Source organism: Poecilia mexicana, unplaced genomic scaffold (genome assembly GCF_051168715.1).
Source record: "Poecilia mexicana isolate PSO_F unplaced genomic scaffold, ASM5116871v1 scaffold_2, whole genome shotgun sequence".
NCBI lineage: Eukaryota > Metazoa > Chordata > Actinopteri > Cyprinodontiformes > Poeciliidae > Poecilia > Poecilia mexicana.
The window spans coordinates 44,931,280-44,948,725 of record NW_028263371.1 but is presented as its reverse complement, the minus strand read 5'-3'; the positions used below and the strand labels follow the sequence as shown (position 1 = coordinate 44,948,725).

Below are 17,446 nucleotides of genomic sequence, written 5' to 3'. Positions count from 1 at the left end.
GAAAATATATAAAAATGATTTTTAATTCAATTTATTGATACTTTTATAATTATTTATTTGAATACTTATACTTATTTGTCATAGTATATTATCTTAGTATCCCTTTAATTGTTTTAAACAATTATAATATATTGAGTTCTGCTTCAGGGCAAGGGATTTTACAGACACCATCCACCTACTACAAAGTTTAAATAAAAAAAATATTCAGCAAACACTGGGAAAACTTATTGTTGTGCTGACATGGCCCAGATTAGTTTAGTTAGTTATTTGAAAAAAAAAAAAAAAAAAAACTTATTTTATTTAAATTCTGTGCTTTATCCATAGGACCTGTTTTGTCCATGATCTCAAGAATCACTGAACCCCATTTTCTCCAGTACCCCAAAATAAAACTCATTGTGTTTAGAGATAATTAATTAATAACTGAGCTCCTTCTGGACATCTAATCAGTTCTCATCTAACTCCAACCTTTGTCTATGAGTTCTCTGCTTTTTTTCAGCCAAAACTACTTCACTACTTTGTGTTCTTAAGCTGTGCTTGTTATACTGGTTAACTGCCTTAAATAAAGGTTGATAAGTGTGTTTGCAGTGCATCTTGAAGATATTTAGCTGTCAGTCTATATTCTACCTTCAGCTTTGAGGACTAGTGAATTAAAAGATGAATCCTGGAAGAAGCAGCAGCAGCTGAAGCTGGCTATTGCCTGGAACAGAGCCGACTTAGCTCAGAGTGAGATTTTCACTAAGGAGAGCATGTGGGAGGTGAGTTTATGTCAGAACACTTTGCCTGTTGAAACAAAAGGTTTTGATTTGCTTTGAAACTTTATTTAAAATTATCACAATGAAAGAGTAAAGTAAATAAATATTTTTGAGCAATGTATCTAAATAAGCCAATCATTTGTGAAAAAGAAGGTCAATATGGTGTCACAATAAATAAATCAATGTGAATACCATACCAATACCATAAATTATAAGTTTTTGAAAAGTGTGGGATCCAAGGAGTAGCACACAGGGAGATGCACAGATAGACTCTAGGTGGTGCTGGAGCACCTGCTCTCTGCAGTGATGCTATCCACAAGAGAGGAGTTCCCAGATCTCTCTCCAGTTGTCCTTTTATGGCACTGGTCTCTCGTTCTCAAAGGGATTTCACCCCCTTCAGGAATGGAGCACAACTAAAGCTTTCACTGGGCTTAAGTGATGTAATCTGTGAACAACCAAGGCACTAATCTCCCTTTCAGCCCATGTTGGTACAGGACAGTTTGACTGTGGATAATAACATTGCCTTACCAGCTTCAGCCATTGTCTACACTAGATCTCTGGCTTTTGTTTTGGGGTCAATCTGCACATTTTGGACCAAAATACATTCATTTCTGGGACACAGAACCCGTCTCCTTCCTGAATGATATGATGGACATTTCCATCATGTTTGTACTCGCATGTAATTGTTTGAACAGATGATCATAGCATCTTCACACATCTTTAATTGTTCTCAAGAATTAACCAGACTTCTGTAGCTTCACAATTCTCTTCCTGGCATCTTGGCAGATTTATTTTGAATATCTCATCATGTCAAACAAGAAAGCAGTGTGTGACTGTAAACATCTACAGGTTTGAGTCCAAATTAACGCAAATGTATCAGTTAACCTATGAGAAGTTTGTAGAAGAAAACTCAAAAAGTTTAACTCAAATCATACATTTTAAAAGGCAGTTATGCCTGATACTGACCAAATGTATGTACTTTTGAAATTGAGGATAGTTCTTGTTACGTCTTCTGGAATTTAGCAAATAAAAGTAATTATGGTAATTCTAACTAAGCTAAAACATGAAAAGTTTGGCCTGATTTAACTTTAGACCACGAAAAGTAATGGTTGTCTTTTTATTCGGTGTATGTAAACATCTGGTTTCAACTGTATGTTTGTTTGATTAGATACGACAATGGATGAAGGGTGAAATGAGTGCTGCTTCAATCTCTTTTCAGACACTTTCAAACTGTTACTTCACCCTTTTTTGCAAGACTGAAATAACTGTAAAGAAACCAAATCTGCTGGAAAACTACTGACTTCTTAACCTGTGGTGCTGTGTAAAAACAGTGAATTATCTACTGCTACTTTAGGGTTTGCAAGAAGCAACACTTTCTCACTTTCAGATTTTTTTTTCTGGTTTACTAGTAGTGGGTTTGATTGACATAAAACTGGTTGGTTTTCCACCAACATCAGAAGTCTCTTCTTTTCTTTCTTTAGTCCAGTGACCTACACGACGCCATGCATTTAGCCCTGGTTGACAACAAGCCTGATTTTGTGAGTCTGCTCCTGGAGAACGGTGTGATTCTGAAGGACTTCCTGAAAAAGGACAATAGCACCCTTTGTGAGCTCTACCAAAAGCTGCCCAATTGCTTTTTCTTGAAAAAGCTGGTCAAGAGGATGAAACTTGCCAGCAGTAGCAGGAGGCAGGCAATAAGCGGGGAGGCTATTAAAGAGGCACGAGAAAAAATTTCCTTGGATAAAGTTTCTGATGAAGTGCGCCACCTGCTGGGAAAATTCACAAAGCGCATCTATCATCAACCCCTCAAGGATACAGGACAGTGTGCTGTGGGTGTAGAGTCTAGACAGCATGTGAGTATGTTTTATTCTGAACTTTATTAAGTTGGCAAAAACAAAATCCTACAATTAGAAATTGTTTTTCATAAAATGGTCAGACTCAAATCTACAGGCACCTCTACTGTTAATATCTTATACAACCCATTTCTGCCAGAAAAATATCACTTGGTTTTCTGTAACATTTCAGGCAGTAATTACATACAGAGTGAATCTTAGATTATTAATTTTTACACATGTTTCCTATACTATTTTCTCTCTAGACCAGTTTTTCTACAGATTAAATTAGATGTATGTCAGGATGATCAGTTTTGTTTCTATGTTTAAATGTGATGCTTTCCTAAAAATGCTGCAACTATAATCAAATGAAAAACATTCAGTCATTGTTTTGCTTTTTAAGCATTCTCCTTTTAAGTCCACCATGGTCTTATGTTTTCTCTTATGACAACTTTTATCTGTCATAAATATGGCATTTTAAGCTTGAAAAAAAAAAAAAAAAAAAAAAAACAAAATAGTCTGTAACGTAAAAAAGAGGTAAACTGTTGACTTTCACCTGCCTGCCTCCTCCCTCCTCCCTGCACTTGGATCCTGCAATTCATCATTTTATGACTGTGTCCTGCTACTCCATGTGGCACAGCACAGTGCATATTCAGGTTACTAGGTCTGGAGACTGAGATGGATGTGGAAGAAGAAAATTTAGTCAAAAATTATGAAAAAGTTTAAATAAAAATAACACATTCTTCACTTGCAAATACAGGAATTTTTGGTTGGGAAATATACACTGCTAGAAAAAATAAAGGGAACACTCAAATAACACATCCTAGATCTGAATGAATGAAATATTCTCATTGAATACTTTGTTCTGTACAAAGTTGAATGTGCTGACAACAAAATCACACAAAAATCATCAATGGAAATCAAATTTATTAACCAATGGAGGCCTGGATTTGGAGCCACACACAAAATTAAAGTGAAATGTTCCCTTTATTTTTTTGAGCAGTATATTTATTCAGATAATGTATGAATATCCTCCCTCTGTGAAAGGGGCATGAACTATCCAGTTCTGAAGATTGCCATTCATAAATATTAATTTAGAAACTGTTTTATTTATGGAGCATCATGGGATTAATTCCAGTGTTTCTAGTTCAAAATGTCATTAATAGATGTCTTCATTAGGTATTTCATTAAAATATTATTTTATTTCAAAGACTTTCCTGAGATCATTGACTCCACAATCTGTTTCAGCTTTATAGAGTGTACTTGTTGATATAACCCCAACAAATCCAATCCCTTACTCTTTTTAAGGATTCTCAGGAAACTAAAGTGCTGTCAACGTTCAAGGATCTCAGGGAAGCTCAAAGAGTTGCAGGCAGAGACCTTTTCCTTTGGGCAGTTGTACAGAACAACAAGGAGCTGGCTGAAATCGCCTGGGATCAGGTGATTAAAAACTCCCGCACGTTTAAAGAAACTGTGTTCAAAGTGGTTTATGTGTCTAACTCTGCATTTCTCTCTATGTGCTCAGTGTGGAGACTGCATATCTGCTGCTCTGGCTGCCAGTAAGATCCTGAAGAAAATGGCACAGGAGGTAAACGATGCTGACGACGCTCAGGAAATGCTGGAGCTCGCCAGTCACTATGAAGATCGCGCGATTGGTATGAGACAGAGGTAAAGAGAACCTTTACAGGCAGAGGTTTATTGACTTGCATGTGTGTCTTCAGGTGTGTTCAGCGAGTGCTACAAGAATGATGAGGTGCGTGCCCAGAAGCTGCTGGTTCGAGTTTCATGCTATTGGGGCAGGACGACGTGTCTGAGGCTGGCGCTGGAGGCCGATGATAAAAATTTTGTGGCTCAGTCAGGTGTTCAGGTGAAGCAGATTTTTATTTACATTTTATAAATTAGAACATGTAGCATATCATTCATAAACCATGCAGTGAGATGAGACCAACATTTAACCTTCTTGCCTATATGCAAAATGGTATGCGTTAAACTTAACTCTGAACCTCATCCTGAAATCATCATTTTCACCTAAAAATACAATAATGACAACATTATAGTGTAGGTTTGTCTTCTTTTTGTTTTTTTGTTTTTTTTCTTTTTTTGTGGAGGCACAAGAGGTTAATGATGATATGGATGTACCACAATTCATGAAAATCTTGGAAGAAATCCTGATACCATCTGCCATTAGGACTTGCAGTTGTTGAAACCCAAGAAATACATTGAGGTTTTTTGACTGTATTGTTACAAAGTGAGAAAAAGGGCAAAGCGATTGCTTTAACATGGGACTGCAGACTTACCAGTTGTAAAGTGAAGTTACATGAACATCATGGATACAGACCCACACAGTGATGTTGAACAGTCTGCCTTCTTATATCCATGTATTGTTCAAAGTTTTTGATAAGACTCTTGTGCTTTAGGATCTTCTTACTCAGATCTGGTGTGGTGAGCTTTCAGTCAACAATCCTGTGTGGAGGGTGCTGGTCTGCATGGTCTTCTTCCCTCTGATCTACACCAAGTTTCTGGCGTTCAGGTGAATTATTAATGGGAGAGATTGTGTAATTGAAAACTCTGGAAGTTGTAAAGCCTCAATTTCCACAATTATTTTCCACATTCATTTCTGTTGTTCCTGTGAATCTTTTTAGAAGAGATGAAGTCACCCAGAGTAAAACTGAGAAGGAAAAGGAAAAAAACAAAACTAGAGAGGAAGAGCCAAAGAGCCCTTCGAACGACGAGCCGGAGCACTCGTAAGAGGACAACCTGTCATTGATTGAATTAAAGACCTACTTAACATTTGTTTCTAGTTCTTTCTATGTTATTTTATACATCCCTGTGAATTGTGAAGCTTTATTTTTGTATTTTATTTTTTATTTTTTGGTAGCAACAATCTTTGATCAGAGTTACATTGATGCTGATGTTTCTGCCCACAGAGAGTCGAATGTGGAGCCTCTGAACTGCTGGTCCAGACTGGTTGGACTGTACAAAGCTCCTCAGGTCAAGTTTTATGGAAACATCATCTCGTACTTTGCCTTCCTGTCCCTGTTTGCTGTGGTCCTGATGGTCGACTTCCAAAGAACTCTATCTGTAGGAGAGCAGCTGCTCTACAGCTGGCTGTTCACTCTGGTGTGTGAGGAGATCAGACAGGTGAGACTCTCATTTATAAACATGCTGCAGCTTCCATGTTTAATAGTACTTAACCACATGTATTTCCAATCATCTTTACCAGGCTTGTGCAGTTGAAATCAGATATTTACATCGACTAAATGTAAACACATATAAATTTTTTTTCTCACATTCTGAACGTAGGTCAGACCAAACTTTTCTTGTTTTAGCTTAGATAGAATTACCAAAATTATTTTGATTTGTTAAACACCAGAAAACTTTGCAAGAGTTTGGAGATTTTTTAAACCTCAAATTCAGAAGTTTATGCACATTTGGTCAGTATCAGAGATAACTTTTAAAATGTATAACTAGATTAAACTTCTTGGGTTTTCTTCCACAAAATTCTACCAAAGGTTTGCTGGACTTCTGGCTCATTCCTTATGACAGAACTTTTGCAACTGAGTCCATTTTGTAGACCACCTCACTCGCACATATTTTTTCTGATCTTCCCACAGCTTCTTCATAGGACTGAGATCAGGGCTTTGTGATGGCCACACCAAAACAATGACTTTATTGTTCTTTAGTCTCATTATAACCACTTTGGTTGTATGATTAGGATTATTGTCCATTTGGAAGACCAATTTGAGTCCAAGCTTTTCCCAATTTGACTGTGGATAATAACATTGTCTTATCTGCTTCAGCTAGTGTCTGCACTAGACTTTTGGCTCTTGTTCCGAGGTAAATTTGCACACTTTGGACCAAAATATATTAATCTCTGGGACACAGAACCCGTCTCCTTTCTGAACAATATGATGGTTAAACATTCCCATCATGGCTATACTTGCATATAATTATTTGAACAGATGAATGTGGCACCTTCAAGTGTCTGTAAATTGTTCCCAAGGATGAACCAGACTTGTACAGCTTCGCAATTCTGTTTCTGATATCTTAGCTGATTTCTTTTGACTGTCCCATCAAGACAACAAGAAAGCTGTGTGTTTAAGGAGTAATCTTAAAATACATTCAGAGATGCGTGTCGAAGCCGAAAGGTTTGACCCAAGTCATAAAAACAGTTATTTCTGACACTGACCAAATGTATGTAAACTTTTGAAAGTTACAAAAAAAACCTGGAAATATTATTTATTAACAGAGGGGTTCCAACAATTTTGTTCATGTGTGTAAATGTTGTCCAATAAAGCTTTGGAGCTGACGTCACAGCGTATGACGTTTATGTCGCTCGGCGCCATTTTTGGTGTCCACAGACCAAAACAAACTAGTCAGAACACCGGTGTTTTCATTGTGTTACCGACCGCAGTGAAGTTGTTTTCAAGTTGGATACTGGATATTCGCGCTCCGCGGAGTAAGGGGCGATCACTTAAAGGTTGATCCGATTTATGAACGCTAATTTCGTCCAGTTGTTCTTTACTGGTCCCTCCTCAAGCGCTCGGAGTTTCACACAGGGACCGTCAATTTCCGAACACTCCTGTAAATAAATGCTTTGTCTTGTGACCAACTGATACAAAAAATGGTCATTCATGCTATTAAACGAGGCACACCATCCTCTATTAAAATTTTAAGTCATATTCAATAATTTAAATAATTTTAATATTAAATGTTTTCTTCAGTAGCTTCCAAATCATGTGCCATTAACTCAATCTGTGTGAAATTGTTCTACTAGACTGTATTGATGAGGCACACTCACCTTGATTACATTTTAACACTTTTTATATATTTTTTAACTATTTCTGTAGTCAAAATTTTGTATTTTTCTTAAATAGCTACTAGGTCATGTGACTCAAAATCTGTGTGAAATTATTCTACTAAACTATATAGATTAGGCATATTTTTATTCCATTTTGGCCCCCTTTTTTTATTTTTAACCAAAATTATATTTTAAAAATTATTCATAAAATATATTGCCTCAGATGATTATCACTTGTTACCCGTAATGTTCAATTGCATAAAATTCTAGGAGAGGATCTACTTCATTACATGTTCACTTACCTGGACAAATATTTATCAAAGTATTATCTCTATTTCATAAAATGTGTCACCTTTATTGTTTAATTACACATTAAATGTATAAAGATGGGCTCTTTCATCTGGTTTGTGTCATGATGTGGTGGTGGACACAAACGCAGCAGGCAGTAGACATACTTTATGGGGATATTATTTTAATGAACAAAATAAACGAACTAAATCCAAAATCCAGGGAAAATAAGGAAATCCAAAATACAATGAAACAGGAGACACGAGGGATAACAAAGGTAACAACTGGCAACGTGGTGAGCAGGATAACAAGTTCGACTGGCGAGTTGTGACTGAAAAAGGAGCTTTTTCCTCTTTTCTACGACTGAAAAAGAGGAGCTTTTTCCTCTTTTCTATCTTTCTCTCCTAGTTCATCAGGTTTTCTTTACTCTTAGTGTCTTTTGTATTAGAAGTATTTTTCAGTTCCCTGTTTCCTCCCATTTGTGTTCCCAGCAGATCTCCTTAGTTTCCCTGTGCCACCTTCTCCCCAGCCCTTAGTCAGCTCCTGTGCCAAATTACTCACACCTGCTATCACTCTTCTCATTTAGGCAATTGTCCCACTACTACAACTGAAAAAGCTCCTTGAGTACAGAAATAGCTAAAAATATATATAAAAAGTGTTAAAATGTAATCAAGGTGAGTGTGCCTCATCAATACAGTCTAGTAGAACAATTTCACACAGATTGAGTTAATGGCACATGATTTGGAAGCTACTGAAGAAAACATTTAATGTTAAATTTATTTAAATTATTGAATATGACTTAAAATTTTAATAGAGGATAGTGTGGCTCGTGTAATAGCATGAATGACCACTTTTTTTTGTATCAGTTGGTCACAAGACAAAGCATTTATTTACAGGAGTGTTCGGAAATTGACGGTCCCTCTGTGAAACTCCGAGCGCTTGAGGAGGGACCAGTAAAGAACACCTGGCTGAAATTAGCGTTCATAAATCGGATCAACCTTTAAGTGATCGCCCCTTACTCCGCGGAGCGCGAATATCCAGTATCCAACTTGAAAACAACTTCACTGCGGTCGGTAACACAATAAAAACACCGGTGTTCTGACTAGTTTGATTTGGTCTGTGGACACCAAAAATAGTGATGGGCTATCTGAAGCCAGGCTTCGAGGCTTGTACCGAGTAAAAAGGGGGCGTGTCCGATGAAGTCTCGCTTCGAGGCTTGTGTTGTCTTGCTGAAAACCACGTGACCGGCAACAAACGATGCCTCCCGTTACCTGGATCACGTGACTGCTTCATTTTCGTGTCAGTTTTCAAAATAAAAGCGCGATGAGGCGTGCTGCTTCATGGGTAGTTGTCCATTTGGTCGCTCATCAGAAGAGAATATTTGTCTTCAGTGGCCAAAATTAAATGAACATTGACCAACATATTTGATGTGTATTGATGATGGCACTCATCAAAATTTAATGTTTGTTACTGGTTTTCTCAATTGTAGATTATGTTTTTTTATGACTTTATATTTTTGTGATTTTATGATGTAAATCTCTTTGAACTGCATTGTTACTGAAACCTGCTACACAAATAAACTTGATTGATTGTCTGAAATGGAGCCAGCAAGAGGAAAATCTGACATCTGGTAATTCTTTGAGATTATCGCTCACAATAAAATTCTTCTTAGATAACAATAATTAACCCCTCCACTTCCCAATTTCTCACCTTTTGGATAGTTCCACTATTATTTGTAGTCTGATTAGCAAAGATATATCAGTCTTGCACAACAGAAACAGATTTAATGCCGTTGCAGAACTAAAATTCAACATGTAGCCAAATATAAGGGATCAGAACCAATTAGAAATCCAAGAAAAAGCAAATGCTCCATCAAGCACTGCATTCCCAAGACACTAAAACATCAAATGTCTTTAATGTCAAATCCGCATATGACATAAAAGAAAACCCAACACAACCACTGACGTTCAACATATACCAGGATTAGATTGGCGACAAATCATTTTTAAAAACATATGACAATTAAATATGGTTTCATTGATTCTCTTGTTACTAAACATGAGTTTGATGAAAACTTTGTGACAATATTGCATTCAGTAATTTTTGGAAGTATGATCCAACTGAGTGACAAGGCTGTTACAGTTTCACCAGGAGTGATGAATGAAGCATCAAGTAATGAACCTTTTTGCAAAGCAAAGGGTTGGAAAGCTTCATTGCTTCATGAGGCTTCATTTGCCCATCACCAACCAAAAAGGGCGCCGAGCGTCTTAAACGTCATACGCTGTGACGTCAGCTCCAAAGCTCTATAAGCCCGACCTATACAAGGTTGACCCACTTAAATGAATTCAACAGAAACTGAGCATGAGTACACTCGGACAAAATGATAGCAAAAAATTATGACAACACCAACAAAGCGAATTTAGACACTCACCAGAATGGAAATGTCTGGAGCAAACTCGTAGGTAACTGGGGATGTTGGAGAAGGTAATATCAGGACGTCTCACCGTTGATAGCAGGACATTTGTCTTCTTTTCGTTAGCCTCCTCGCGTTGTTTCCAAGCAGGAAAATAGTGAAACGAAAGTCCGTTTTTCATCTTTTTACCGTTTCAGTCGTGTGATCGGACATTACAGACAATAACACAGCAAGTTCATACCAAGGCTAAATTATTTTAAGTAACTTGGATTTAAAAAAAATATCTGCGAGACTGTTGTTTTTGTCGGTTATGCTTATGGACACCAAAGATGGCGCTGATACCCCTCCGACTAGATCAGTGACGTCACGCTCCGAAGCTCTATAGACAAAAGAGGGTGGTCCTAATTTGTTTCTGCAAGGGTCCCTGTAAGTGAGGTGCTGGTGATTTTGACAAGAACTATTTCTTAACAGCCCCCCTTCTGAATAAATGTTATTCAATTCAGTTATTATTTTTCTAAATTAATACATGTTTATTTCCATGCTTTTCACACATATTTACCAGGCTTGCACATGTAGTTGTTGAGGGTGCTGCATAACTGTTCATTTTAACTGTACCAATATTTAAACTGTGGAGGTTAGTGATCAAATTTAACCTTCCCTATAAATATCTGATGACAGTAAATTTTTGACACGTCAGTTTAAATTCTTTTTTTCTATCTCAGCTGTTGCATGACCCTGATCATTGTGGATTTTATGAGAAAGCCAAGGTGTACGTTAAAGAGCTGTGGAACATTTTGGATGTCATCTCCATCCTGCTGTTCTTTCTAGGATTTGGATTCAGGTACCTTCTGTCTTTCAGAGAGACATGGAAAGTATTTCAAGCCACTCGGTAATCTGTAACTCACCAACTTATTATTATTATTTGTTTTACTTCAGGCTGACAACCAAGTTGTTCTACCCAGGAAAAATCATCCTGTGCATCGACTTTGTGGTCTTCTGCCTCCGCCTCATGGCGATCTTCACCATCAATCAAACATTAGGACCTAAAATCATCATAGTCAAGAAGATGGTGAAGATCTATTTCCATTGTTTGTCACTAACTCATAGAAGATAGAGAGTGTATATGTCTTTATGTATTCTTACGATAATATAAGCATAACCTGATATAATGTTGAAACAACAGTAGAACGATGCACTTTATGACACTTATATGAACCTCTGGTTTTTAAACTTGTTTTTCTCTCAGCAGGGTAGTCAAATATTATGATTTTCTTGTATCTGCCTTTCAAAACTTTATTCTGCATTATGTTTTCAAAGTTAGGTTTTCTTAAAAACTATTTTCATTAAAAGTGGGATATTTATTGGCAATTTTATTTTTCAGTTTTCTGGCCTTTAACTGATATAATTTTGTTCTCCAGATGAAGGATATTTTCTTCTTCATGTTTCTCCTGAGCATCTGGGTTGTGGCGTACGGTGTAGCCAAACAAGGCATCCTCATCCATAATGACCGTCGGATGGACTGGATTGTCCGTGGGGCTATTTACGAGCCGTATCTCATTATATTTGGAAGTTTCCCAGAAAATATTGACAGTGAGTCAGTTTATTATGTGAGAAAAAGCATTATCTGTGTGCATGTAAGGCTACTTTTCTTGGTGATGCTGCATGTTCTAGTTTCAGTGTTTTGTCTCCTGCAGATGCTGGATTTGATATAAATTCATGCAGCATGAATGGTACAGATCCCATGAAGCCCAAGTGTCCTGTGCTGAACGAAAAAGAAATGCCGGCATTCCCTGAGTGGCTCACCATTATCATGCTTTGTGTTTACTTGCTCTTTGCCAACATATTGCTCCTCAACCTTCTCATAGCCATCTTTGAGTGAGTCCTTAGCACCACACCTTTGTCCAGTTTTGGTTTTCACCATAATAAATCTGTTAATCTTTTATCTGCACAGCTACACATTCCACGAAGTCCATGACAACACAGACAAGATCTGGAAGTTTCAAAGATATCAGCTGATTAAGGAGTTCTACAGCCGCCCAGCCCCACCGCCTCCTTTCATCATCATCAGTCATCTCAGCATCCTCTTCAAACCTGTGAACCAGTGGATGAATATTTTTCAGTCTGTCAGAACTCCATCTGACACACAGACTGAGTTCAGTAAGGTCTAATAAGTCTGTGATTTTTTTTTTTATGTGTGATGTTAACAAGAGGTGATCTCAAATCCATTGCTTTTGATAATCATCACCTTCTATTGTATTGTGAAAACTGTTTCTGAGAGAGAATTCATCTGAATTTCTCTCTCACACTGCAAACCAAGTTCCTCTATTGTTATTATTATTATTATTATTATTATTATAGATACAGTTCTGAGTACAGACACTCTCAGTGAGTGCCAGCTTGAGACATCCTTGAAGGATGCGGGCTTGTTTATATATATTTAGTTGCGTCCTTTCTCATCATTTGTTTAGTTATTTATATATTACTAAAATTACACCAATCATAGAATTATGCTATCTACAATTTGTTTGCAGTGCTTTGGCCTGCTGAATCCAATCTTATCTTATTCAAATTTCTCCTTATGAACTAAAATTAACAGTGTTTGATATACTTTTTTTAGTCTTCCTGACAAGTCTAGTTAGTAATTACCTATATTAGGAGTACATATGATATCACACTGTATGTGGGAAAGAGTAGCTGCTGTAAAACAAAGTTTTCTAAGTTTAAATGAACAATAAAATTACCAAAAGCTGGCATTTGGTAATGGTCTTTGGCATCGTATGTTAACAATAAGCAGTTTGTGAATTTAGCATTACTAGAACATCATCCTTAGTAATTCTAGTTTAAGTACCAATGAGAATTTATTGTCTTTATACTGAAATTAGCAAACGTTGAGTCTTCTTCAAACATACTAATAAAAATTATTACCACATGAGAGAGTGGTAATAATTAATTAATAGTATCTGAAAGTCTGATAAACCAAAGACCTGACTCAGAACCACACTTTGTATAATCATACACTAAATAGCAAGGTTTCAGCTAAAAGCTCTATAAATCACAATTTGTCAAAAAAAAATCTCTAAAGAACTGTTTATCAATAAATTCTGGCTCTTTCAAAGGAAAATACTACTTAGCTAGACGTTTTGCATGTCGCTGTATCCATTTATGTAACTTTTCCAGAGTCAGTGCTGTCTATTGTTTTACGGTGGTATTTAAATTGTACCAGTACCAAATGTGACATGATGAAAACACACTGCTTTCTGCCTAATGTCTTTTGTGTGGAGGTCTGTGGAGCCTTATGGCTGAGAAAACTGTAAATGATGTTGAAAAAAATTACCCCACACTGTTTTGTTTTGGGTTGTTTTTTTTGTTTTTTTTTTCTCCAGAGAAAACGATAGAGGATCCAATAGAGGAAGAGAAGCTGTTGTCCTGGCATGCTTTGATGAAGGACCGATATCTGCTGTCTGTCCAAAAGGAGCAGAGCCAGAGCAAGGAGGGGCGCATCCAGGACACTTCCCAAAAGTAAAATCCTCCAGAAAGTTATTCTCCCCTTGCCTAGCCACTGCCTTCATTCGCTATTCCGCTCAGTTAAAATTTTGCTTCACAGCTCAGTCTTTCTGCTTTCTGCCTTTCATTTCAATTCCTCCTGTAGAATTTATCATGGGCCAATCGGTGAACAGAAGAGGTTGTGAATGATGACATCAATTTCCTGCCCTGTTTTGGAATTGGAGTCTGCCTGTAGTTTCAGTAATGGTAGCGGTGGAAATGCAAGAATCCATTCAGACCATGTTGGCCACGCTTCCAAATATTGAATTAACAGTAACAGCCTGTTAATTCAATATTAACAGCTGGGCACTTCTCTTTGCATTGAGGGATGGTTGTTTCACAGTGCAGCAACGCAAAGCATAGAACAAGACACTGGTTTTTACCAGGGTAATTCCTTTTTCTAGTTAAATCCAGCCTATCAGATGGCTAAATACCTCCATATGGGCTTTGTTAAACCATCCAGTAAATCCTTACTGAAATTACATGAAGGGTTTATGTGCTATAAATTTTTAAAAATTTATAGCACATTTTAGAGTTCTGTGGCCCAGACTTTAGAATATCTCATTAAACCACTGAAGACAAGTGTGGACAGTCTAAAATCTCAGGATGATTCTTCAAAAGAAACTCACCCAAAGAGTATTATCGAGTGAGATGGATTCAGTCGTTGTTGCATCTCTATTTTAATAATGCATGAAAAAAATATTTTTGAGTTCAATTGCAGCTTATCTGAATCTCAGTCACTAATGTTACTTTCATTTGTTTGCCAAGGGTTACCACCTTAACTGAGCGACTGGAGAAACTAGAGGAAAAGGTTATGGACTGATTTTTTTCTTCTTTAATGTTGCATCTGTAACACAGTGCAAACTATGTGTCTTATTTCCATATTCCCAATTAGGAAAACAACCTTTTTCATCACTGTCTTTGCAGCTGGTTAAACTACTGGTTGCTTTGTGTCTTCAGGTCACCAGTGCACTGCAGAGGATTGAGGACAGTCTGAAATCTCTGGGTGCTCCTGCAAAAGAAGCTCAGCCACAGAGTACTGTTGAGTGAGATGGACTCGGTCCTTGTTGCCATGTCTACTTTAATCATTGATCGTGGCACTAGGCCATAAAAGTGTTAGTATTTTGAGTAATTAAGGGGCCCAAGACAGAATGCTCTGTGTTTTCTAGTGCTGAAGCGTATATAGTAATTAGATGATTGTTTCTTGCTTCAGGTTTCATGATTTCTCTAGCACAGGCATATAGCTATTAAGTCAATGTGTTTTTTTTTTTACTTTTTGTGTCAGGTATATTAATTAGAAGCTAAATGAAATATGTCTTTGTGATTATTGCTGTTTATTATGTGCAATGTGGGATCTGAAGGCCAGAATAGACTTGTCTGTTTTTTTTTTTCTCTTTCAATGTTGGAGCAACAAAGATGTTGTTCATAATGATTAAATCAAACTGTGATTTCTTATTTGTAGGATCAGACTAATTGGTATCCTTCAGCTGCAGCATTAGGGAAATATAACCTGGGTTACATTATATTAGTTATTATTTTCAGTATTGAATCAAAGTGTACTGACTGCTTCTAATTTTCTATCAAATAAAGAAGCTTATAAAATTTTAAAGAAGTGTGGACATTCAATTCTGTTGTCACTGTAATTTAAAGGTCCACTATTATGCATATCCATGCTATGGTAGCATGTTTCTGTGCTACCATATGGTTATCTCCTGCTTCCGGAAACAGCCAAGAGCAAGAAAAAAAATACTAAACACCTTGTCATTTTTTGGGAATAAGTAAATGCTCTACTGGTGTCTGCAAAACAGCCTGTTTCAAAAACCTCTAAATTTTTGCGTGAAAATATCTTACCTAGCAACCTCAAGCCAAGTCCAGCACCTCAGCTGGCAACCCAAGTGGAGTTCGACCTACTTCATTAAAGACCATAGCACAATGGCTGCTGGAAAGGGAAAATGTTTTGTTGTGGGCTCTAATGCAGAGCATGTGTCCAGGCATTTTCTCATGACAGAGAACAGAGCTGCATGGCTTCATTTTATTTTTGCTTGCGATGTCCCCTGTGATGTTGCCAGAAAGTTGCAGCCTGTGTAGATCAGTTTAGGAAGGAGTCCTCTGTAAATTACCAACATTACACAAGATTTACTAAAATACTTGGACTGAAGGAAGGTTCTGTTTGTCACTAATCTGCAGAAGATTGCGATCAAAGTACATAATGATGTGTTTTGTGTTGTTGTTCGGCACGTACATGATTGGATATTTGGCACAAGCAAAAGCTGTGCTAAATGACCCTCTGCTAGCCCTGTGTCTTACATTACATTATATTACCCACAATAGCTGCGCATTTGCTGTTGGAATTGTGGTAAACTGGAAGTTATGGTCTACAGAGAAAAGATGTGGTGTTTGTGAAAACATGTCAGACACCTGGACATTACCAAAGTCGTCTGATTTTCTTTTTTTTTACATGTTGTGCTTTTCCTCTAACCTCGCAGCTGCTCATTTACATAATTGTGACGTAGCCCTAAAACACAGCATTCCTTAATGAGCTCAGAACGGGCAGAACTGACTGGGTGAAATCTCGATTTTTGAGAATAATTTTGTGTATTTACTGTAATGAACATGCTTTGTGTAGCCCACAGAGCTGTCCTATAGCTTGTTCAAGGCAGCATTTAATCTGCTTCAATGAATTTTAATATTCTAGGCCCTCAAATCATTCCACGACTCATTACAGCCTTAGAAGGGGGCATCATATCCCTTGTATCCCCTCCTGCTCCATCCAGGATTTCTGCGTATGCTTATAACACTTCAAAGTTTGATGGGTGGAGAAAACTGATTCTTTGACTTTTTTTTTTACCTTGGCATTGTATTGACTACCTTTTACCAGTATAACAGTCTCACTTTTATACCATTAATAGACAAATAATTGTCAACTGAAATGGTCGAAATATTGTGCAGTATTTCAAGAAGCTCAATAGCTTGATATTGAGCTTCTTGAATCTAAACAAGAAACTTGAACATACCATGTTTAAATCCGTGTTGTGATTTTCACAAATATTTGTCTAATTTAGCCAAGACACAAACTTTTAGTTCTTATTTCCTCCCTCGCTACCTCATTTATAGGTTGTATGTTGTTGATTTCTTAGAAGCACGAGGCAAGAAACGCCCCGGTGTTCTGGTGCATTAGTTTTCTCATTTTTAGGTTAAATGGGAACAATACATGGACCACGACAAATAACATTTTCCAAGTACACAAGAATAGACAAGTATGCATTAGATAGAAGCGTCATGATGTCTGAGGGCTGAAGCTCTTCTGAGGAAACCATCACTATTCTCATAACTGTAGAAAAACATTAATGATAAAGCAGCTGCAGTGATACCAAAGACCATAACACAACAATCGACATGTTCAGACTGATAATGCATCTTGGCGCGACATTTCAATGCCTGATGAAAAAGTTATTGTGGAAACTCAAAGAAAAGTTCTGGTGGATATCAGAACGCCTTTAAGTGGCTTAATCATCCTGGGTGCCATATGTATTCTCTATGCTTATGTTTGTTTTCATCAGGTTTCCAGTGTTATCTATGTACACAGTACACAGTCATGTGCACAGTTAATAAATTTTTTTAAACTCTGAACTAAACAAGACTGTTTTAACGTAAAAAAATAAAATAAAATAAAAATACTCAATCACAGCAAGTAAGGATTTATTTTAAATAAGTAAGTTAGTCAGAAGAGAGAAATTCTCAATAAAATCATGACACAAAACCTGATTAAACTACTTGTTTATAAATTATTGCATAAAGTTACAGTGAGCTATGTTAC

General features: G+C 37.0%; 1 protein-coding gene across 1 annotated transcript in view; it reads left to right on the top strand.

Moving 5' to 3' along the window:
* The window catches only part of LOC106910455 (transient receptor potential cation channel subfamily M member 2-like), a 28,151-nt gene extending 12,910 nt beyond the window's left edge, over positions 1-15,241 (top strand). The window contains exons 12-27 of the mRNA XM_088001601.1: positions 631-755; positions 2,234-2,605; positions 3,893-4,024; positions 4,110-4,239; positions 4,306-4,451; positions 5,002-5,114; positions 5,227-5,328; positions 5,512-5,725; positions 10,809-10,927; positions 11,023-11,155; positions 11,505-11,676; positions 11,781-11,961; positions 12,038-12,243; positions 13,470-13,605; positions 14,398-14,440; positions 14,590-15,241. Of these exons, the coding sequence (XP_087857727.1) occupies positions 631-755; positions 2,234-2,605; positions 3,893-4,024; positions 4,110-4,239; positions 4,306-4,451; positions 5,002-5,114; positions 5,227-5,328; positions 5,512-5,725; positions 10,809-10,927; positions 11,023-11,155; positions 11,505-11,676; positions 11,781-11,961; positions 12,038-12,243; positions 13,470-13,605; positions 14,398-14,440; positions 14,590-14,679 (2,414 nt within the window). The 3' untranslated portion in view covers positions 14,680-15,241. The remainder of the gene's footprint in view (positions 1-630; positions 756-2,233; positions 2,606-3,892; positions 4,025-4,109; positions 4,240-4,305; positions 4,452-5,001; positions 5,115-5,226; positions 5,329-5,511; positions 5,726-10,808; positions 10,928-11,022; positions 11,156-11,504; positions 11,677-11,780; positions 11,962-12,037; positions 12,244-13,469; positions 13,606-14,397; positions 14,441-14,589) is intronic.
* Positions 15,242-17,446: the final 2,205 nt, after the last annotated feature.